At 41.9% G+C, this 24,613-nt stretch overlaps 1 protein-coding gene across 3 annotated transcripts in view; it reads right to left on the bottom strand.

Annotated features, from left to right (window-relative positions):
- Positions 1-651: 651 nt before the first annotated feature.
- The window catches only part of kcnip4a (potassium voltage-gated channel interacting protein 4a), a 75,431-nt gene continuing 51,469 nt past the window's right edge, over positions 652-24,613 (bottom strand). For 2 of the 3 annotated variants that reach the window (XM_057854130.1, XM_057854131.1), the window contains exons 2-7: positions 10,129-10,253; positions 4,694-4,763; positions 4,429-4,607; positions 4,266-4,370; positions 1,580-1,642; positions 654-1,500 (exon numbers count right to left, since the gene is read on the bottom strand). In XM_057854130.1, the coding sequence (XP_057710113.1) occupies positions 1,453-1,500; positions 1,580-1,642; positions 4,266-4,370; positions 4,429-4,607; positions 4,694-4,763; positions 10,129-10,253 (590 nt within the window). In that variant the 3' untranslated portion in view covers positions 654-1,452. Of the gene's footprint in view, positions 1,501-1,579; positions 1,643-4,265; positions 4,371-4,428; positions 4,608-4,693; positions 4,764-10,128; positions 10,254-24,613 lie in introns of all 3 variants that reach the window. The other variant, XM_057854129.1, reaches the window with a different exon arrangement.

Raw genomic sequence — 24,613 nt, 5'->3', positions numbered from 1 at the left:
TTAAAACCCCTTTGTTCGCCGAGGGCAAAAGGTGCAGGTGCTTGCTCGGTCGGTCCCTCGGCGTTTGGAGTCCCCGCCAAACATTGGTGACTACAGTTTCCGGGTCATTGCTAAACTGTGGGTACAAATTAGTAATCTGTGGGTACAGTTTAGTAAACTGTGGGTACTAAACTGTGGGTACAGATTAGTAATCTAAGTACTAAACTGTGAGTACAGATTAGTAAACTGTGGGTACAGATTAGTAATCCAAGTACTAAACTGTGAGTACAGATTACTAAACTGTGGGTACAGTTTAGTAATCTGTGAGTACAGATTAGTAAACTGTGGGTACAGTTTAGTAATCTGTGGGTACAGATTAGCTATGATTTTTTTTTTTCTACCCTGGCACCGAGGGCAAAAGGTGCAGGTGCTTGCTCGGTCGGTCCCTCAGCGTTTGGAGTCCCCCGCCAAACATTGGTGACTACAGTTTCCGGGTCATTGCTAAACTGTGGGTACAAATTAGTAATCTGTGGGTACAGTTTAGTAAACTGTGGGTACAGTTTAGTAATCTGTGGGTACTAAACTGGGTACAGATTAGTAAACTGTGGGTACAGATTGTGCAACTGTGGGTACAGTTTAGTAATCTGTGGGTACAGATTAGCTATGATTTTTTTATTTTTTTCTACCCTGGCACCCGGGGGGCTCTGTAACTCTTGAGTAGTTGGAGGCCATAAAAAGTGTTTCACTCGTATTTAAAATAGCATATTAAATTGTTACTTGCCTTAAAGCTTTTTTTTTAATTAAATTACATCCTCGCCTATGTATGCGAAAAGCCTTTGTGCGTCCTCACTTTGACGCCACTAGTGGGCAGCGGAGCACTAAAAAAATAACCTGTAACATAATAGTGGTTTCCATATGAAACAAAATTGGAAAATGATATATTGATAAGTTTATTTTCACCTCAATATATTTACAGAAATGTAGAAATGCATCATGAGCGATAATTTTCCTTAACTATCTCAATGCAACATTCACATGTACTTTGTATATCTGTGATATAAACATACCTGCAGAGGAGATTTGAAAATCTACTGGAATTCACACTTTAAAAACAAAACGCTGAACAATGAGCAAAACTGTCAAAATAAGACTTGAAAACTCCGTTTGAAGTTTGCTAATGTCATCCATAAACATACATTTCCTTTCTGTGCTTATTCAGTTGCATTTACTGTATCTTTTTAAACCCAATTGAATTATGTCATTTGTTTTTTAATGAACTATTGTTTTTAGTCGTAATGGTTGTAAGAATCATTGCTATATACAATTTCAAATGATAATCACAACTATCATGGAATGTGGAGAAACGGAAAGATCACAGTGATCGGGAAAACAATGACTAAATGGCAAAAGTCAACATTTCCAGAGAGTTCTGAGGACGGAACAAACATGTTAAGAGTGGAGATCTAACTACAGTTAAAGGACGTTTTCAAAGAGGTGCATGGAGCGCATGATGTTTTCATCCTGACAATCCAAACAGAAAAAAACAAGTGAGGTTAGAAATCAAGAAAAACAAATGGCGTGACGGCCGGCTGCTGCTTACATTTTGGCAACAGTCGATGAACTCTTCTATGGTCACCACGCCGTCTTTGTTTTTATCCATCTTCTGTAAAAGGGGGAATGGACAGTGATAGATGAGCATTGCATTAAAAATGAGCTGTTTTTACATTGGCAGGGGTTAATTTGTGCCGGATCCTGCCGGAACAAGAACCGGTACCTCTTGATTTTGGCCTCCCTGTGTTCCGGGACTTATTTGGGCAGAACCGGCACCTCTCATGTATAGAAAATAATAATAATATGAAAACGTTTTTTAAAAATGTATAAAATAGCAAAAGCAACAACCGTCAATGAGGGCAGCTGCAGCGATCATGCTAACGAACTGGACTGGGTTTAGCTGGAGGCTAGTGCCACAGAAGCTAGCCAGGTTCACGGACAGCCAGCCAAGCCGGGGCAGGAGGCTGCTACCGTGGCAGCAGCTGGTCAGGGAGGTCAGCCAGGTGGACCACCAACAGCCGGAGCAACAGGCCAGTACGCTTATGGTAAATTCGGGTTTGAGCTGCACAATTTGTAAGGCGTTGGGAACTTTGGGGCCAGAGAAGACGGGGGGATGAAACTTGCAAAAGAATGGGTTTGCATTATTTATTGTAATTTTTGATTTTTTTTTCTTAATGTTTTACAAGTTTAACCTATTGAGAAACTAATCGCTGTCTGTGTACTGTAAGTCCCACCTGTGCTTATTTGGGCAATTGCCCATGCTATGCACATTTATACCATGGATATCTGAAATTGAGGCTTGTAAGTCCAACAGAATGGCAAGTGGGCATTTGCGTGTTGTTTTCAGCACCATTTTCTGCGTATGTTCCGGGACCTGTGCACATCTCGTCATCCCTGCACTGTCATATATACTTTGCGTTCCGGCTACTTATGATTTACAAATTAAGCACTGACCGCACATAAAAGGCTGCGTTCACACTGCAGGAATATCTGATTCGAATTGGAATCGTCCCCCAATCTGATTTTTAGAGCTGACTGTTCACACTATTTTTAGCAAGTGTCCAAATCAGATTGGGGCATGTTAAAACTGGGCTAGATTATTGACACACCTGATAGGTTTCTGTAGCAACAAAGACAGTAAAGGCTGCGTTTAGACTGCAAGCATTTCTGATTCCAATCAGAATCCACCTGTAATCTGATTTGTTGGGCTGACTGTTCACACTATTTTTAGCAAGTGTCTAAATCAGATCTGAGCCTGTTCAGACTGGGTCACATTATTGACACACCTAATAGGTTTCTGTAGCAACAAAGACAGCATAGGCTGCGCCCAGACTGCAAGCATATCTAATTCCAATCAGAATCTTCATCCAATCGGATTTTTAGAGCTGACTGTTGACACTATTTTATAGCAAATATCCAAATCAGATAGAGGCCGGTTCAGACTGGGCTACATTATTGACACACCCGATAGATTTCTGTAGCAACAAAGGCGTTAGACAGCAAAGGATGCGTTCAGACTGCAAGCTTATCTAATTCCAATTGGAATCCTCCACCAATCTGGTTTTTAGGGCTGACTTTTCACACTATTTTTTTTAGCAAGTGTCTAAATCAAATCCGGGTCTGTTCAGAGTGGGCCAGATTATTGACTCACATGATAGGTTTCTGTAGCAACAAAGACAGAACGCTGCGTTCAGACTGCAAGCTTATCTGATTCCAGTTGGAATCATCCTTCAAACTGATTTTTAGGGCTGACTGTTCACACTATTTTTAGCAAGTGTCCAAATCAGATCAGGGCCTGTTCAGACTGGGCTACATTATTGACACACCTGACAGATTTTTGTAGCAACTAAGGCGTCAGACAGCAAAAGCTGCGTTCAAACTGCAAGCACTTCTGATTCCGATTGGAATACTCCTCCAATCTGATTTATAGGGCTGACTGTTCACACTATTTTTAGCAAGTGTACAAATCAGATCCGGGCCTTTTCAGACTGGGCCACATTATTGACACACCTGACAAGTTTATGTGGCAACGAAGGCGTCAGGCACAAGAACTGTGTTTCAGACTATAAGCATATCTGATTCCAGTTGCACTCCTCCTCCAATCTGATTTTTGGGGCTGACTGTTCAAACTATTTTCTATCAAGTATCCAAATCAGATCCGGACCTGTTCAGACTGGGCCACATTATTGATACACCTGACCAGTTGCTGTGGCAACAAAGGCATCACCCAGCGTAGAGTGACAATGTCACGGACAGTTAAATCCAGTGTGAGCTGTTCAGACTGAGAAGCAACTTGTCCACATCGAATATGAAACTACTTCCCGTTTGTGGTTTCAATCCAATTTCTGAGCTTTGTGACTGTTCAGACTACAAAGGAGAAATCTAGTTTCAATTTGGATGGGCGGAAAATCGGGTTTTGGCTGCCAGTCTGAACAACGCCTTAGTCAAATGACCACTTACAACTAGAGTGTCCAATAATAACTTTTTAACCGATATCCTGATATTGTCACACTCCAAAAACATGTTACCGATATCTAACCGATTCTGATATATGCAGTCGTCGACTTGTGTATTGTGATGTATGTTGTAAATTGCAATGGAAAACCGATGTTGATACCTGATAATATTGGACAACTCTACTAACAACAGTCAAACATCGGCTTTCCTATTTTTGTAAACATCCCACGTCATTCACATTTATTTGCTCCTCAATGGCACTCAAACATCTCACTTGCCTGAAAGAATACGTCTACATGCTGGCGTGGCGTTTCCTCTTTAAGCACGGGGTACGTGCACTTGCCCATCATGTCGTAGATGGCCTTCATGATGTCGAGCATCTCCTGAAGGACAACATCATCCGGTAACCATTGGGAAAAAGCTAAACATTTGATTCTGTACCTCTTTGGTGATGTAACCGTCTTTATTGATGTCGTAGAGGTTAAAAGCCCAGTTGAGTTTTTCTTGAATGGTGCCCCGCAGTAGGATGGAAAGACCCATGACGAAATCCTCAAAGCTCACAGAGCCGTTGTGATCCGTGTCAAAGGCGTTGAACAGGAAGTGAGCGTACGTTGATGCGTCTGGGGAGAATCAGCAGCGACGCGTGTCTGACTGCTTTTTACACTCAAAGGGATTTTGACAAGGAAATAAAAGAAACGGAACTAACCTCCTTGTGGGAAGAATTGGGCATAAATGTCTTTGAAGGTTTCCTCGTTGACGACGCCGCTCGGGCATTCCTAGGACACATAGGTGAAAAAAGTTTTTAGTGACTTTTATCACCGATCATATTGACTCTGATTTTTTTTCAGATTCATATTTAACTAGGCCTGCAAGCAGGACTTAACGGGCCCTCACACTTTGGCGCAACTCGGACCGCCCGCAGGTCAGGGTGGTGGCAGATCGTCGCCCTCTAATCATCTCCTGGGAACCTAACTTTCTCAGAACTTGCCTCTTTTTTTGGGATTACAAATACCTTCAAACACCTAGGTGAAAAAGCCCCTATTGAAGACAAAAAAGGAGGCGCTACTGAGCTGTGCAGCCACACCCATATTCAAAACCAAAATGAATCTTATAATTGGGCCAATTCGACCAAGTGTGCCATATTTTGTGGGTCTATAAGCTGCCTAAGTCCCTGAAAAAAATCTACTTCGTTTTAATGGTGAGCAAAGGGTCGTCACGGCAACAGATGGACACGTGTGGACATGGGCTTTAAATTGTAGTCTTACAAAAAGTCTTGAAACTACAGTGACCAGCCTGGAAAGAACTGAACATGTATAAGTAAAATGAGTGACTTTCTGTTGCCACTAGTTGGCGCTACAGAGTTGATGCAAATGACCTCTACAGGACCATTCAAGGTACAACTTTAACCAAGCACAGGAAGTTTGGCGCAGACATGTTGTATGTCTACCAAGTTATGACTGTTCAGAACTTGTGGCAAGACAAAATGGCGACGGTCATTTTCACTTTCCTGTTTGGACCCCTCCGCCTCAATTAAATTTCAATATTTTTCATCAGGCACCTGAACACATGTCTTAAGGCTTCCTGGAAACAGGTTTGAGGTCAATAGATTTTTAGCCTGTCTCGTAAAAAAAGGGCATTTCCTGTTCCCACGAGGGGGCGCCAGGCCTAATGGGTAATATTTCAGTGCAGTCGAGTTCAGGCTGGAATACCTCACATGCATGCCAGATATGAAAAAGGACTGAACAGTGTATGAGAGAGCTATTAGTCATTTTCAGAACTTGGTGCTTTGCCAAAAAAATGGCCGACTTTGGCACCCTGCCCAGGTCAGGCCCGTGCATGAAAACTCCCCGTTTCGAGAACTTAAGATCTCGTATGTCTCATGAACATTCTCACCAATTTTGAGGAAGTCCCAACTAACACTCTTGGCACCAAGGTCTCAAACGTGCACCCTGTTAATTGATAAAAATTTCAGATTCAATCTAAAATAGCTGATTTCCTGTTGGATTTGGAATAAGGGTGCAAGAGACTTTTTGGAGCAGCTTTGGACAACGTATCGACTGCCCAAATTTCATTGCACTACGTTGAAAAAACCTAAATAGAGAAAAAATCAAGGAGCCATTTTGTCACTTTTTTTTTCGCAACGTTGCAAAATAATTGAAATTTACGCAAAGCCGTACGTATGTGCAAATTTTGGTGAGTTTTCGAGCATGTTCAGGCCTTCAAATTGGCCATTTTCATTTGCCGAGGAGAAGAAATAATAATTTGATAACTTCTCATGTCTTATGAAGAGTCTCACCAATTTTGAGCAGGATCCAACTAACTGCCTCGGTGCAATGGTCTCAAACGTACACGCTGGTTTTCGACTAAAATGGCATGTTTTTCAACATTCAATCCAAAATATCCGATTTCCTGTTGGGTTTGGAATATGGGTGCAAGAGACTTTTTGGAGCAGTTTTGCACAATGTATCGACTGCCCAAATTTCATCGCTCTGCGTTGAAAAAACCTAAATAGAGAGGCCTTTTTTTAAAATTCAAGGGGATGCCACTAAGCCATTTTGTTACATTTTTTTTCACAACGTAGCAAAATAATCGAAAATTACGCGAAGCAGCACGTATGTGCAAATTTTGGTGGGTTCTCGAGCATGTTCAGGCCTTGAAATTGGCCATTTTCATTTGCCGAGGAGAAGAAATAATAATAAGAATCCTTTGCATTACAATAGGGCTCTCGCACACTTAGTGCTCGGGCCCTAACTATCAGTGTCATTAATGAAAATAGACGTCCAACCATGTGGCTCTTTTCATATAAATGAGTTTGCCACTTGTCTATCGCCTTTAACGGCAGCCATGGAATTCGTTCCTGAAGTGCCGTCGTGTGACAAGTGGGCATGAAGTTTTTAAATATGATGGCGTAAGGTCCATTCTGAACTCTGAAGTCCCCTCGGATGGGGGAGTGGCTTTATTTGGAGCCAGCTTGACCATCTGATCTTCCAAGTCTGGACAAATGACCTCAGTTGGACTGAGGTCTCCATTTGTCATCATGATGCCGGCTTCAGTTATAAAATCCTGCCGTTATTCCGTCAGTGTCCTCGAGTGACTCGTTAGGCTATGAACGGAATGCATCAGCCAAATATATCTGCTAAGGCTGGGCAAGTTAACTCACGTATTAGCAAACAGTACATTATTTCAACTGTGCGTTAACTCACTGTTAGATTATAAACACGAAAAGCAGCATTTATATTTAACATACTCTAGAATAGGCCTGAAAGACATTGGAAAAAACTATCATTAAGATTTTTGGATGAGGTTTGCAATACATTACGATATTATATTGCTATATTAAAACTTGAACAATTTTCACCAGATGACTTGAATAGCTCTGTAGATGCTACATTATGTGCTCATGTGTCAATGTTCATTCGAAATAGTTGGATTTTTTTTTTTTTTTTTTTTTTTTTAATCGTTGGAGTATTGTACAGACGAAAACATTTTTAGTAAATGTCAACTAAAACCTACAGAGCCCCACCAAATGTGGCGCACACCAGATTGTTTCAAGGGTGCACCACATACTATTTGGTGCGCACCAGATAGTTTCTAGTGCAAACCACATACTGTACGGTGCACACCAGATTGTTTCGAGCGCACACCAGATAGTTCTTGGGTGCACCACATACTATCTGGTGCACACCAGATTGTTTCTAGTGTGCACACAAAACTATTTGATGCACACCAGACAGTATGTGGTGCGCCCAAGAAACAATCTGGTGCACACTAGAAACTATCTGGTGCGCACTAAATAGTTTCTAGTGCGAACCGTGAACCACATACGATTTGGTGCGCACCAGATAGTTTCTAGTGCGCACCACATACTATCTGGTGTGCACCAAATAGTTTCTAGTGCACACCACATACTATCTAGTGGGCACCAAATAGTTTCTAGTGCAAACCTCATACTATCTTGTTCGCACCAAATTGTTTCTAGGGTGCACCACATACTATTTGGTGCACACCAGATTGTTTTTAGGGCACACCAGATAGTATGTGGTGCGCACACAAAACTGATGCGCACCAGATAGTATGTGGTGCACACTAGAACTACCTGGTGTGCACTACAAACGATCTGGTGTGCACCAGTAGTGCACACCAAATAGTATGTGGTGCACACTAAAACAATCTGGTGTGCACCAGATAGTATGTGGTGCACCGTATTAACAATTTTGTGCGCACCATATAGTATGTGGTTTGCACTAGAAACTATTTGGTGCGCACCAGATAGTATGTGGTGGGCATTAGAAACTATCTGGTGTGCACTAGAAATTATTTGGTGCGCACCAGATAGTATGTGGTGCACAGTAGAAACTATCTGGTGCGCACTAAATAGTTTCTAGTGCGAACTGTGAACCACATACGATTTGGTGCGCACCAGATAGTTTCTAGTGCGCACCACATACTATCTGGTGTGCACCAAATAGTTTCTAGTGCACACCACATACTATCTAGTGGGCACCAAATAGTTTCTAGTGCAAACCTCATACTATCTAGTTTGCACCAAATTGTTTCTAGTGCACACCACATACTATCTGGTGCACACAAGATTGTTTTTAGGGCGCACCAGATATTATGTATTGCGCACACAAAACTGATGCGCACCAGATAGTATGTGGTGCACACTAGAACTACCTGGTGTGCACTAGAAACTATCTGGTGTGCACCAGTAGTGCACACCAAATAGTATGTGGTGCACACTAAAACAATCTGGTGTGCACCAGATAGTATGTGGTGCACCGTATTAACAATTTTGTGCGCACCATATAGTATGTGGTTTGCACTAGAAACTATTTGGTGCACACTAGAAACTATCTGGTGCGCTCCTGATAGTATGTGGTGTGCACTAGAAACTATTTAGTGCGCACCAGATAGTATGTAGTGCACCCTAGAAACAATTTGGTGCGCACCAGATAGTATTGGCTTGCACTAGAAACTATTTGGTGCGCACTAGATAGTATGTGGTGGGCATTAGAAACTATCTGGTGTGCACTAGAAATTACTTGGTGCGGACCAGATAGTATGTGGTGCACACTAGAAACTATCTGGTGCGCAAACAAAACTTTGATGCACACCACACAGTATTTGGTGCGCCCTAGAAACAATCTGGTGTGCACTAGAAACTATCTGGTGCGCACCAGATAGTATGTGGTGGCACTAGAAACTATCTGGTGCGCACTAATTTCTAGTGCGAACCGTGAACCAAATACAATTTGGTGCCCACCAAATTGTTTCTAGTATGCACCACATACTATGAGGTACTCACCAGATAGTTTCTAGTGCACACCACATACTATTTGGTGCGCACCAAATATTTTCTAGTGCGAACCGTGAACCACATACAATTTGGTGCGCACCAAATCGTTTGTAGTGTGCACCACATACTATCTGGTGCGCACCAGAAGTTTTCTAGGGCGCACCACATACTATCTGGTGTGCACCAAATAGTTTGGTGTGCGCACCACATAATTTTCTAGTGCGCACCACTTACTTTCTGGTGCGCACCAAATATTTTGTTGTGCGCGCCAGATGGTTTAAATTCATTTTATTTCTGTCAATGTCCCTTTAGGGGCTCCGTAAAAACTAGACGGAATTAGTCTTGAGTTTTCATCAACAAAAACTGGACAAAGATTAACACATTTTGAGATGACTAAAATATGACTAATAACGATTATTGTCCAAAGGACAAAGACAAATATCAAAAGGGCTGCCAAAGACAACAGTTACTGCTGATTGGTATAATTGAGTCATTTTGTTTTTGTTGCAAAGTCTCATTGGTGAAACTGAGAAAGCCACTGTCAGCATCTCTGGCAAAAATAAAGTCAATATGTAGAATAAAGAGGAAAAATGCAACGACTCTAGTGTAGCCCAAAGTAGCGGAATAAGAGTAGTGTTTCTTCTTCACAAATCTACTCAAGTAAAAAGCTTTGTGTGGTAAAACTACTCTAAGAAGTACATTTTTTTCAAAAAGTTACTCAAGTAAATGTAACTCAGTACATGTAATGTGTTACTACCCACCTCTGCTAACTACCACAGCGCCTCTACAAATCCCGCTCCGAATTGCCCGACTTCCAGTTCCCGACACGCCGTGCCACTTACGTTCTTAAAGCCGCGGTACAGGATTTGCAGCTCCTTGCGTGAAAATCGCGTCTGCGCCTCCAGCTGTCCCAGTCCTTCGGGGCGGTGGCGCACGGCCGAAAGCTCCAGCTCATCTTCCACGCTGTCTGGATTAGAGAGATGCTAGGTCAAAAACCAATCATCTGACAATACGCCAACAATAAAGATTTGGAAAACTGAACGTACACTCATAGACTTCGTAATGATATTGACAGGACACGTTCACCAGACACTGCGCCACACTCCGCTTCAGTCGGTCACAGTTATTCTCAAACACATGCAGCGATCCAACGCAGGATTTAGGTTGAAAAAGAACGAAAGCTGTTCCGCATACAAACAGGACGGATTGTCTCAGGAGTGATTTGTTCGAGGATTCAAGGTAATTATTATATTTTGAAACGTGAAAAAAATCAATACGAGAAATTAGCCGCTACACCATTTGCGTCCTACTTTGCAGTATTTACGTAAAATAAATGCAAACTGCCCGTTTTTTTTTTTTTTTTTTTTTGCTTTTAACCAAGAATCGAGACTGTTTTACATCCACATCTATAAAGAATTCAGGGATTTAAGCATTTATTCACAAGAATTTTCAACGTAAAAAGCTCTTTGTCTGTTTCCACTCGGTCAGCTTTGACAGCAGGGCCGGCCCAGGCCATTTGGGCGCCCTAAGCAAAATAATGCCAAGGGGCCCATATTTTTCATCACAGTGTACTGTGAAACCCATACATGCAAGAGACCGTATACAGGAAGAGACCGAAAATGAAAAGGAAGTGACCGAAAAACAACAGGAAATGACGTCAAATGCCCCAGTAACCCAAAATCAACAGGAAGTGACCTGTAAATGGCCCAAAAGGAAAAGGGAGCGACCTAAAATCAACAGGAAGTGACCGAAAATCAACAGGAAATGACGTCAAATGCCCCAGTAACCCAAAACAACAGGAAGTGACCCGTAAATGGCTCAAAAGGGAAATGTCCTGGTCATATAGGGTCATTTAGGGATATTTGGGGGACATGTCCTGACATATCAGGTCATTTTGGGGACATGTCCTGGTCATATCAGGTCATTTGGGGATATTTGGGGGACATGTGATGATCATATCAGGTCATTTGGGGACATGTCCTGGTCATATCAAGTCATTTGAGGACATTTGTGGGCAGGGCCGGCCTAGGCCATTTGGGGGCCCTAAGCAAAATAATGCCAAGGGGCCCATATTTTTCATCACGGTGTACTGTGAAACCCATACATGCAATCCAACCCATACGTCCATATTTTGTATAGTAATCAGATTTTTCGTTTCTCTGCTCCAGAAGGATAAATTCTCTTCGACATATTCGTGCATCTACTTTCCAAGCAAGTTTGAGCACCAATCATTGCAAAGCAGGTTCAACGTCACTCCCCAGATTGCCAGATTGTAATGACAAGAAAATAGGATGTTTGCACCGATAAACGGCAATGCGTGACACATTATTCACGATGCTCTATTAACAACGTATAAAATGAGGTTGCCAGATTGGGGGTTCTTAGTGGTCAGGGGCCCTAAGCAGCTGCATAGTATGCGTATAGGCTGGGCCGGCCTTGTTTGACAGAGATTAACCGGCCCCGTCAATATATTATGAAGTCTGTGGTACACCTGTAAGCAAGTTAAAGGGTGCCGTGAGCGTGACATCACGGGCTGGCATGACTTATTCAAAGGTCTCTCACTGGGTCGGCAGAATTGGAGACCGCTGAACTCCTCTTACGTTGAGGCGTGACAGCGATATCTCATCGGGTCGGTCATTAGGTCGAGTTCAATGGAGCACTTTCTTCTCTTTGGCAGAAGTAATTTGTTACTGTAACTAATTACTTTTTTAAAGCGAGATTGCACTGCTTGGCAAAATTATTGGCACCCCAGCAATTCTGTCAGATAATGCTCAATTTCTCCCAGAAAATGATCGCAATTTCAAATGCTTTGGTTGTAATATCTTCATTCATTTTGCTTGCAATGAAAAAAACACAAAAGAGAATGGAAACAAATTTAAATCATAGTCATTTTACACAAAACTCTAAAAACGGGCCGGACAAAAGTATCATGTGATGCTTCTCTAATTATTGTAATAAACAGCACCGGTTACTCCCTGTGGCACATAACAGGTAGTGGTAATATCAAAATCACACTTGCAGCCAATTAAAATGGATTAAAGTTGACTCAACCTTTGTCCTGTGTCATTGTGTGTCGCACAATGAGCATGGAGAAACTTTAGCATCTTATACCAATAAAACTAAGGGAAAACACCAACCTTACTACTGTTCTAAAGGCTTCAACATAGGGTTCGTACAACTTTTTCATGTACATATTGAGGAACTTTTTAAGGACTTTCAAGACCAAATTTCCAGTTTTTCCAGTACCTTTTTTCAAAGTCATCCTCAATTGTTTTTTTTTTAATTTATTTATTTTTAAATAAAACAATGACGCAAAAACAAAATATGGCGCCTTCTTACAAGTTCAGAGGCTCGAGGAATTTAGTTTCGAGTGACTTGGCGAGTGTTTTGTGCTGGTGTAATGATGCTGTTCGGTGGACGGAGACACATATGTCATGGCGGAGGAAACCCTGAAGTTTGGGACAAGTGTTACCGACTTGGGGACTTTCTCGCTGTATCTAGCGACTTTTTTTGTCAAAAGCGACTGGCGACAAATCTAGCGACTTTTTCTGGTGTGTTTTTTTCTGCTGTAAATTCTACAGCGCTGGCCAAAAGTATTGGCACCCCTGCAATTCTGTCAGAGAATGCTCAATTTCTCCCAGAAAATTTGGTATTAATATCTTTATTAATTTTGATTGCGATGAAAAAACACAAAAGAGAATGGGAAAAAAATCATTGAATCATTATCATTTTACACAAAACTCCAAAAATGGGCCGGACAAAAGTATTTGTCCTTTGAAAAATCATGTGATGCTTCTCTAATTTGTGTAATTAACAGCACCTGTTATTTACTTGTGGCACATAACAAGTGGTGGCAATAACAATCTCACTCGCAGCCATTTAAAATGGATTAAAGTTGACTCAACCTCTGTCCTGTGTCCTTGTGTGTCGCACATTGAGCAAGGAGAAAAGAAAGAAGACCAAAGAACTGTGAGGACTTGAAAAGCAAAATTGTGAGGAAGCATTGGCAATCTCAAGGCTACAAGCCCATCTCCAAAGACCTGAATGTTCCTGTGTCTATCGTGCGCAGTGTCATCAATAAGTGTAAAGCCTATGGCACTGTGGCTAACCTCCCTAGATGTGGACGGGAAAGAAAAATTGACGAGAGATTTCAACGAAAGATTGTGCGGATGGTGGATAAATAACCTCGACTAAAATCCAAACAAGTTCAAGCTGTCCTGCAGTCCGAGGGTCAGTGTCAACTCGTACTAGCTGTTGGCGTCTGAATGAAAAGGGACTTTATGGTAGGATACCCAGGAACACCCCACTTCTGACCCAGAGACATGAAAAAGCCAGGCTGGAGTTTGCCAAAACTTACCCGAGAAAGCCAAAAACGTTTTGGAAGAATGTTCCCTGGTCAGTGGAGACAAAAGTAGAGCTTTTTGGGAAAAGGCATCAAGATAGAGTTTACAGGGGGGAAAAATTGAGGCCTTTAAAAAAAAACAAAAAAAACACGGTCACCACAGTCAAACATGGCGTAGGTTCCCTGATGTTTTGGGGTTGCTTTCCTGCCTCTGGCATTGGACTGCTTGTCCGTGTGCATGGCATTATGAAGTCTGAAGACTACCAACAAAATTTGCAGCATCATGTAGGGCCCGGTGTGAGAAAGCTGGGTCTCCCTCAGAAGTCATGGGTCTTCAAGCAGGACAATGACCCAAAACACACTTCAAAAAGCACAAGAAAACAGTTTGAGAAAAAGCACCGGAGACTTCTAAAGTGGCCAGCAATGAATCCAGACCTGAATCCCATGGAACAACCGTATAGAGAGCTGAAAATGGCAGTTTGGAGAGGACACCCTTCAAATCTCAGAGACCTGGAGCAGTTGGCCAAAACAAAATGGTCTAAAATTCCAGCAGAGCATTGTAAGAAACTCATTGATGGATACCGGAAGCTGTTGTTCGCAGTTATTTTGTCTAAAGGTTGTGCTACCTAGTATTAGGCTGAGGGCGTCAATCCTTTTATCCGGCCCATTTTTTGGGGTTTTGATTTATTTATTTTTTTTCATTCTCTTTTGTGTTTTTTCAACCATGACCTCTGAGGAATACCCAGCTTTCTCCCACTGGGCCCTACTTTATGCTGCAAAATTTGTAGGTTGTCTTAAGACTTCATAATGCCATTTACACGGTCATGCAGTCCAATGCCAGAGGTAGAAAAGCAACCCCAAAACATCAGGGATGGTTAGCCATAGTGCCATGAGCTTTACACTTATTGATGACACTGCGCACCGTAGACAAGGGAACATTCGGGTCTTTGGAGATGAACTTCTAGCAGGGGTCGCGTTAACCGAATATTTTCCGTCGTTGACGGGTTTTTTAAAACGGTGATGGAAAAAACTGAAGTCCATCTGTCATTTTGACAGGATGCAATTCACACCCCAGACCACAGTGTGGCGAGTGGGCATATTAATTAGCTTTTGTCTCTTGATGCATGACGTCGTTGGCCTTACTCGGAAAAATGTCAAGGCAACTGAGTGTCCCAAGTTTCTTCAAAAAGCCCCAAAACGACGATGGTGTTGATAAAAGAGGTGAAAAAAGAGAGACTGATGCAGTGGAGGATGAAGGACAAACACGCAATCAGCCCTCGGCAACTACTGAGCGAGCAAGCGGCACCAAGGAGGAAGGTGTGAGACTGCGTTCAGGCCACAGCAGGTGAACTGTTAATTTCATTGTTCCATATGTAGCCTACCTACTGGGGCCACAGTCAGCTGTTTTTGTCACTGCGGAGAAAAAGTTACATATTCGTCTGCTTGATGTGTGATGGCACGGTGTGGATTCTCTGTTAAGCTTGTTCGGACAGAATATTAATTAAAAATGTATGAAAAAAAATACTATTAAATATGTCATTATTATCATTTTTAAAATTTAAGTGACGGGTAAAAATAGATTATGACCGGATTGTTATGACCCTGTCAGTCAAAATGACAGACAACGAAAAAGCGCAACCTCCGACTTGTAGCCATGAGATTGCCCACGCTTCCTCACAATTTTGCTTCCCAAGTCCTCAGACTGTTCATTGGTCTTCTTTCCTTTCTCCATGCTTAATGTGGTACACAGGACAGAGGTTGAGTCAACTTTAATTCATTTTAACTGGCTGCAAGTGTGATTTAGTTATTGCCGACACCTGTTATGTGCAACCGGTAAGTAACACGTGCTGTTAATTACACAAATTAGAGAAGCATTACATTGTTTTTCAAAGGGTGCCAATACTTTTGTACGGCCAATTTTTGTGTAAAATGATAATGTTTAAATTCGCCCCCTCTGGCCAAGGCGCACGGAAACAGCAACAGCTGAACAAAGTGCCGCTCTGCCGATGCTGCCTCCGCGCGCGCCAACCGGGAAGGCAGAACTTCGCGCGTTCATCTCTGATATTAACCCCTTGTACTGACTCCATGTTCCAAAAGTTTGAAAAACACTCGCCGAAGGCAGGTTTACAATTTATTTGTCGATAATGGTCGAAAACAAGGCAAAACCAGACGACGGAGGGACAATTCTGTATCCAAAACAAGGCTACATGTTTCCGAGCAGGAAAATCTGTGTTATCTCAGTGTCCAGTGTTTTTTAAGTCCGTGGGCCGGCTGAAGGTGTGTCCGGGCGTTGCTTTGGGATCATCCCTTTCTGGCCGGTTTCGGGCTGTTTAGGTTCGTGTGTGAATGGGATGTGGTTGCCACAGCGACCGACGCTGGTCTTGACGTCACAAGCGCCTGCTATCAACTTTGTTATCCGGGCTGGCACTACTTGTTTTAGGACAAAGCGCGCTGGTCTTTGTCCTTGAGGACTAATTGCTAGAGTTGGTGCGTCAATCTTGCTCGTGGCACACACGTTTTGGGCTTCTGTGATAAGATGGCGTTGTGTATCTATTCTGTTTCTTTAAACTATGGTGTGCTATTTATTTTACATTAGGTGTGTTAGAGTAGTGCAGTCCTACAGTGAATATGAGAAATGATACTATTCCCTGATTGATTATATTACGTGTGTTCGAGTAATGCAAACAGTTAGACGTTGCCTACGGGAAACGGTACCATTTTTCCTTCAATAATGAGTTATCTTTTTTCATTCTCTTTCGTGTTTTTTCATTGCAAGCAAAATAAATGAAGATATTAGTACCAACGCATTTGTAATTGCAATCATTTTCTGGGAGAAATTGAGCATTTTTGACCAGCAGTGTAACAACACTGATAACGAAATTTTATTTCGTTACATTCCACCTCTACAACTCGGGCGGCAAGCCTGTCTCTTAGGGTGGCAGTGGCCACCACCCTGCTGCCAAGGGCTTTAAAATGACTTATCTACTTGGCATTTAAACAGGGGAGTATCAAATTTTTACAGCCACTGTACCGCTGCCAGTGAAAGGGGTGTGAGCCTAGTGCAAAATAGGCATTAAATGGACCTATTGTCCTGATAAAATGGCCAAAACATGGGTCCGCTTGGAAAAAAAAAAAAACACTCCTAATCAAGCTTTTATTGTTATTTATTGTACGGATGACCGTCGGCTAGCACGCTAATACTTCAACGCTAAATGCGTTTAGCCCAAGTTGGCAGCGAGCGCTAATGGGGGAGTGCAGATGGCAACTGTGCCGGCGCTGGATGCGTTTTTTTAGCAAGAGGGAGATATTTCTTCGATGTATTTGGGCCATTTTGATTAATAAATGACAACGCGTGTCTTCGTTGGATTTGAAAAAGCGATGTTAGCGATTTGGAAGCACCACTGCTAACCAGCCGGTTTGGTGTCGAGCTCAAGGGCAGAGTGCTGGCGCTCAAGACTTCATTATTTGCGCTTGCCAGGCAAAAATAATAAAATTCTAGTTGTAGCTGCTCATCCTAGGGATGCAAATTGAAGGTGAACATTTGAAGTGGGAACATCTGGGTATATGGCGATTTAATGATTATTGATACATGGGTCAGGAAATGATTACAATTGAGTTTATCACTTGTAGACGTCAAATCCGTTCAAACGAATTGGATGTCTATGGTGGTCAATGGCAACCAACGAGTTTAATTTTGGGGCATTTTCAGATCATTTGCAGTTGATTTTCTAAGTCACTTCCTGATGATTTTGGGGGTATTTACGGATCACTTTCTATTAATTTTGAAGCATTTACAGGTTAATTCCCGTTTATTTTATTGATTGAGTACTCCCAGAATAGAATATCCCCAAATGAATCAAAATCAACAGGAAGTAACCTGTAAATTCACACAAAAGACTGGCTGGGAATGCTCTGGTTTCAGTGTCATTGACGGCGCTAGACGTCCAATCTAGTCAAAAAGAGATGTCTATGGCAGCCAGTGAGCAAGCGTGGACACTATTCTAATCCAAAATTTTAGGATTGAAGGAATCTGACCTTCTAGCCAGACCGCCGGAATCGCGCTGGCGCAGTTCCAAAGGCCCGAGCCGGTGGGACCCCGTCAATCCAGCCAGAAGGCCAAACTCCGCACGTTCACCTTAGTCTTAACCAGGTGTCCCCAAACTTTTTCCTGTGAGGGCCACATAACCCTTCCCTTCTCTGATGAGGGGCCGGGGTCAGTTTGTAACAGAAAAAGTGTGACGATTGCAGTGCCTAAATGTAAAAATGTATTGTTTTTCAGAAAGCCACAATCAAATAACCCTTTCTGGATTCTTCACAGAACCAAAGTAAATAAAATAAAAATGATATAATATAAGATAATACAATATAATATAATTATGGCTGTCAAACGTTTAAAATTTTTAACTAAGTTAATCACAGCTTAAAAATTAATCGTAATTAATCGCAATTCAAACATCTCTAAAATATGCCTTATTTTTCTGTAAATTATTGTTGGAATGGAAAGATAAGACAAGACGGATATATACATTCAACATACTGTACATAAGTACTCTATTTGTTCATCATAACAATAAATCAACAAGATGGCATTAACATTAACATTCTGTTAAAGCAATCCATGGTTAGAAAGACTTGTAGTTCTTAAAAGATAAATTGTCGTACAAGTTATAGAAATTTTATATCAAAACCCCTCTTAATGTTTTCGTTTTAATAACATTTGTAAAATTTTCAATCAAAAAAATAAACTAGTAGCTCGCCATTGTTGATGTCAATAATTACACAATGCTCATGGTGCATAAAATCAGTCGCACCCAAGCGCCAGCAGAGGGAGACAAAAAACACAAGTAACAAGTGGATATGACACTGCTGTCATTTTTATCTATTTGAGCGGGGCATGTGCGTTAATTGCGTCAAATATTTTAACGGGATTAATGAAAAAAAAAAATTACCGCTCGTTAAAGCGATAACTTTGACAGCCCTAAATATAATATAATATAATATAATATAATAACACTATTAATTAAATAGATAATAACCAAATAACCCTATCTGGGTTCTTCACAGAAAAAAGCCAGGAAATAAATAACACTATTGGGGAAAAAAAAGTGGTTCAGGAGGCCGGACCAAATGTGGCTGCGGGCAGTGTCCGGCCCGCGGGCAGTAGTATGGGCACCCCTGGTCTTAACCCTTTGTACTGACTCCATTTTGAAAGATTTAAAGAAGGCTCACAGAAAACAAGTTGACAATTTATTCAGGTTGATACCGATCAAAAGGGCAAGGCGAAACAGAAACACTCAGGCGGGGAGGCAAGCTCGTTCCAAGATCACCATACCAGAAGTCAACAAAAGGTTGAATGTGGAGGGGGCAGGCACAGGATGTTTAGTTATACTGTTTTGTTGCTTAGCAGGCAGGCATAGCACTCTCAGTTGTATTGTATTGTAGTCTCCATAACACTCTGGTAAGTTTTCCTGTCCATCTCAAATTAAAATTATATGAAAATTTACACTCTTATTGCTTGCAAAGCGTTAAAAGTACTGGGTATGTTGTCGTGACAAGCCGGTGGTGGTGGTGGTGGGGGGGGGGGGGCCTTTAATGGTCTCTTGTCCCCGGTCCCCTGCAAGTGTGTTGACAATCCTGCGGGTAGATATCTATTTCTGGGTTGGCCGGTGTCCTTGCACGTGATTTGTCAATCAATAAATCCTTTGCTGATTGGTTGTCATGCCATGTCCTGGCAACGGCGATAGAACAAAACTCCCATATTAAACTAATTTCTAAGTAGTATACTGGTTGATGTCAAACCTGATGGTGAAAAAAATATATAGATTTATAATATTGAAGTTTTATGCATTTATTACCAAAGTATTTATCAGTTCAACATTGAAAATTAGAGGAAAACTTTGCATGTCGATTTACTGTGTGTACCCCTGAATCTTCTGCTTACGCCCCTAAAATTTTAAGTGAGGGGACACTGTGCTCTTACTAAAAAATGTTAGTCTGAAGCCCTGTATTATTACGAGGTATAACCATTTCGATATTTTGTCACACCCCTCGTGAATATAAGAGTCAAATACCCATTCTTGGAACAGATAATCTTGTAAATTGAACGTCCATTGCAGTCAATTAGTTTAAGTCACGCAACACTTTTGAAACCTTGTACTCCGCAAAATGATTTTTTTTTGCAACAGAAAAAAGGGATTATTAAGATTGAAGAGCGCACCAGTGCTTATAAGCACAAGACAAAAAGCTCAGCAAAATGGAATTACCACAGGACGGCCAGCTTTGCAGACGACGGCACAATGTTTTGTGCGCCTGCTTTTAAGCCAAACAACTGACTAGGGGGAAACAAAAGCTAGAAAGGATCAAATCGCGGGCCGAAGACATCCAGGTTTGACGGCCAGGGAGATCAAACGTCGCTAACCCTAAACGTACGAGTTCCCTGAACCTGAAAAGAAGCCGGCGATGTATATTTGATGAGTCCTTGTGACCTAGAAACGCACACAATGACGCGCGGAGAGATAAAATACGTGGATGTCCTTTCAGAAGACACCTCTAAAGCGGGATTTTGGAACAAGAAACCAGACCGTCTCGACTCTGACGGTGCGGTCGTGAGTCAGGCAGATTTAGAAAAGGGCCATTAAAAATTGTAGATATTTTGTTCCAGCTTACTGAGTTTTAGTTAAAGGAAGGTGTGATATTAAATTCACCTGAAATCACCAGCAAAGCACCAGCACCTGAACGTGTGCCAACACTCGATCTTATCTCAAAGCCAGGCAACAACAATGAAGAGAATAGTATCTTTTTCGCACATTTACTGTTTGACTGTTACTCTAACACATCCAATATTAAATAAACAGCATTTATATCATGGATTAAGAAAAACAAGCATAATATATTTGATGCTATGAACAGTTGGACTTGAAATAATTAAAACTGCAACACCAAGACAACGGGCAGATAAGGGCATGACAGGTACAGGACGCCTTCTGACCACGGAAGCCCAACGCGTGTAATGCATTTGATTGAGCAACATTGACGCTGACAACCAGGTGATAGGCAAGATATTTACAAGCCCATGTCTGCGCCACCAAATCCACAATCAACTCTTCTGCACAGTCCAGAAGAAATGGCGGGACATCATGTCTTGCCACAAAAAACATCTGAGACGGAGGAACCCGCGACCAAGAGGTGAACACTCACTGCTCACGTGGTGTTTGGGATAGAGAAATCCTTAGCTCTCGTTGCGCTGACAACAGTAACTCCCGAATTCTCCTGTCAAATAGACAATAATCCTAAACAAAGCCCAAACACACCCTTCTTCCAGACCACAGCCCGCCTCACCAGAGCCTTTAAAAGACCGAATGTTTAACTAATCGTTGCCATTTTTCTCGGGAATCCTTTATTGACTTGTGATATGGTGACCCGGAATCCAGCTTGCCTCCTCGCCTGGGTCTCTCTGTGCTGTATGATTGCTGTCGACTCGGAATATATTGTCAACTTGTGTTTCGAAGCCTTTTTCCAGCTTTTAAATTGGAGTCAGTACAAGGGGTTAATACTAAGCTGAATATGAGGAGTTTGGCCTTTTGGCCGGGTTCTTAGGGTTCCGCTGGCGTGATTCTGGCAATCTGGCTAAAAGGTCAGATTCCCTTAAGAAGACACCTTTAGAGTGAACTTTCTGAACTAAAAACCAGACAACCATGACACTGACGGTGCCGTTGTGAGTCAGGCCAAATCGGAAAAGGGCCATTAAAAATTGTAAATATTTTGTTCCAGCTTATTGAGTTTTAGTTAAAGGATGGCGTGATATTAAATTCACCTTAAATCTCTGTCGAAGCGCACCAGCAAAGCGTCAGCACCTGAACACGAGCCAACACCCGATCTTATCTCAAAGCCAGGCGCTCGCTCCTAATATAGGAGCATATCAGCAAGCTAATCTCCATGTAAGGAGCGCATATATCAACAGGCTCAGTCAACCAACAGGTGTACGAGGACAGCCGGATTATTACTTATGTCAGATTTGTTGGTACTTTGCATCAGGGGTGTGTCAAAATATCAAAATGGTGGTATATCGGGATACTTTGCATCCCAAAAGATAATCGATACACTTATGCAAAGAATCGAAATATCATTTTAAAAGGGTGTCAATGTATATAACGAACCAACAAGTTGCTGCTAGGAATGTGCCGGTTACCAGTTGAAAGGTTTACCGTGGTATGAAAACATCACGGTTTCAAAACCACTAAAATTTTCTGTCATACCATACTACGTTATTAGCTATTTTTTATTTATTTATTTTGTCGGTGACTACGCCTGAGTTTTTTCCCTCCTCAAAAAAGACAAAGTCCCTAATATGGGAGTACTTCGACTACCGAAAAGAAACAGATGGCATAGAGGAGGAAGGACAGCAGGACCTCCAACATGATTTCACAAAGGTGCTGGACGCCAGTCCCTTAAGACCGAGAAGGGTGAACGAACATTTGTTCGAAACCAGAGCATTCACAGTCGCTCTTTGAATTACCTCGTTGCTTGGCATTGGCTGCCACTGAAACCATAGAAGTGGGAGGGGCCCGTTTGAAGTGGGAGGGATTAATTCACTGCCATCCTCCCAATTCAAATGGTTTGGACGTCTACTGGTGATAAACTTATAGCAGACAGATGAAGATAGCTTGTTTTTCTGTTTATTAGTTGTTTTGTAGAATATCCTAGAATGATTTCCTGACCAATGTATCGATAATCGTTGTATCGCCATGCCGTGTGACAATCGTCAGCTCTTACCGCAAATCGTATTGTATCGTGAAGTACCAAGAGGTTCCCAACCCTAGTTTGTACAAGGCACGTTTTATAGCATGGAACAGTTTTAGCTCAAGAAACAGGGAAACGTGGTACTACACCGTCTATGATTGTTGCCTGACAGGTAAATGAATGGGTACCATCTCTAAAATGTACAATTGTCAAGGAAGAACGATGTGATGTATCGGTCAGGACATGGCCTAAAATTCAGTTGAAACATCACAAATGATTTTCATCTCAATCACCAGGTAACGCTGCGGCCGAGGAGGCGGGACTTATCACAAAACTAGAGGTAGGTGGACATGTACAAATACAAAAATCTTCCATCAATGTGTTCATCACGAGTAGACGTCCCATCCATTTGAACTGGGAGGGCTGACAGTGTCTGAACAACAAATGAAGTTTATTATGTTCATTAGGGTTGTGATATAGTACAGTGCGTTGCAGCCCTAAAGGTCATCGATATGCTCCCACCAAGAATTTATTTGTCATTTTGAAAAGGTGTCACTGTTTTAATAAAGGAACCAACAGTTTGCTACTGAAGGAGATGGTACCTTTTCTCGTAGGCACAGTCTGTTTGCATTACTCTATCACACTTAATATAATTAATCAGGGAATAGTATCGTTTCTCGTATTTACTGTTTGAGTGTTTGTATTACACTAACACACCCAATATAGAATAAATAGCACTTATCAGTTCTCCCGGACAGTCCAGAACAAATGACGCCCTGGCCCAACACAAGGAACACCTGAGAACGCCCGATATCCAACTGACAACACAACTTATAAGACTCCAAGAGCCCATTTGACGCTGAGGTGGCAAAATCCACAACCCTAGTTGCCCGGAAAACAGTAACTCCCAAATCCTCCTGTCCAATCCACAAACAGATAATAATCCCAAACACACCAGTCTTCCTGCCCACGGCCTGCACCGCGAGAGCCTTCAAAAGACAATGTTTAACTAAGTGTTGCCATTTTTTCTCTGGAACTTTTGTTTACTTCTGATAGTCTGACCTTGGAACGAGCTTGCCTCCCCGCCTGAGTGTTTGTTTTGCCTTGCCGTTTTGATCGCTATTGACCTGAATAAATGTCAACTTGTTTTCAGTAAGCCTTCTTTAAACCTTTCAAAATGGAGTCAGTAAAATGGGTTAAGACTAAGGTGAACGCATGGAGTTTGGCCTTCTGGCCGGATTGCTGGGATCCCACCGCCTTGGGCCTATTAGAGCTGCGCCGGCGGTCTGGCTAGAAGGTCAGATTCCTTCAATCCTAAAACCTTGCATTAGAATAGTGTTCACGTTAGCTCACTGGCTGCCATAGACATTCAATTCATTTTGACTGGATTGGGCATCTTGCGCTGTCAATGACACTGCAACCAGAGCATTCCAAGCTAGTCTTTTGCGGGCATTTACGGGTTAATTCCTGTTGATTTTGATTCATTTGGGGACATTCTTGAGTCACTTAGTACATTCAGTAAGTCAAAATCAACGGGAAGTGATTTGTAAATACCCCAAAATCAACGGGAAGGTAACCGTAAAAGCCTCAAAAGGAAAAGGAAGTGACCATAAATCAATAGGGAATGATGTGGAATGCCCCAGTAACCCAAAATACACTGGCAGTGACCTGTAAATGCCCAAAAATCAATAGAAAGTGACCCATAAATGCATTAATAGGATAAGAAAATGACCGAAACTGAACAGGAAATGACCTGAAATGCCTTTGTCCTAGCCTTAGTCTTTTGCGGGCATTTACGGGTTAATTCCTATTTATTTTGATTCATTTGGGGACATTCTTGAGTCACTTAGTACACTCAGTAAGCCAAAATCAACTGTAAGTGACCTGCAAATGCCCCAGAATCAACTGGGAGGAATCCGTAAACGCCCCGAAAGGAAAAGGAAGTGACCCAAAATCAATGGGAAATGACGTGAAATCCCCCAGTAACCCCAAATCAACAGAAGTGACCAGTAAATGCCCTAAAATCAACTGGAAGTGATCCGTAAATGCCCCTAAAATCATCAGGAAGTGACTTAAAAATCAATAGCAAATGATCTGGAGGTACGTCTTACATATAAAATTCATTGTATTTTGAATGTGTAGGGGGGGGGACCTTATAAGCTATGCTTCTTCTCACTCCTTTTCAGATGTTTTTGTTATTTCAAATAATAATTTTTGTATGGATTATTTTGTTTTAACACCTGAAA

This window comes from Corythoichthys intestinalis, chromosome 13 (genome assembly GCF_030265065.1).
Source record: "Corythoichthys intestinalis isolate RoL2023-P3 chromosome 13, ASM3026506v1, whole genome shotgun sequence".
NCBI lineage: Eukaryota > Metazoa > Chordata > Actinopteri > Syngnathiformes > Syngnathidae > Corythoichthys > Corythoichthys intestinalis.
This window is presented reverse-complemented; position numbering and strand designations above follow the sequence as displayed.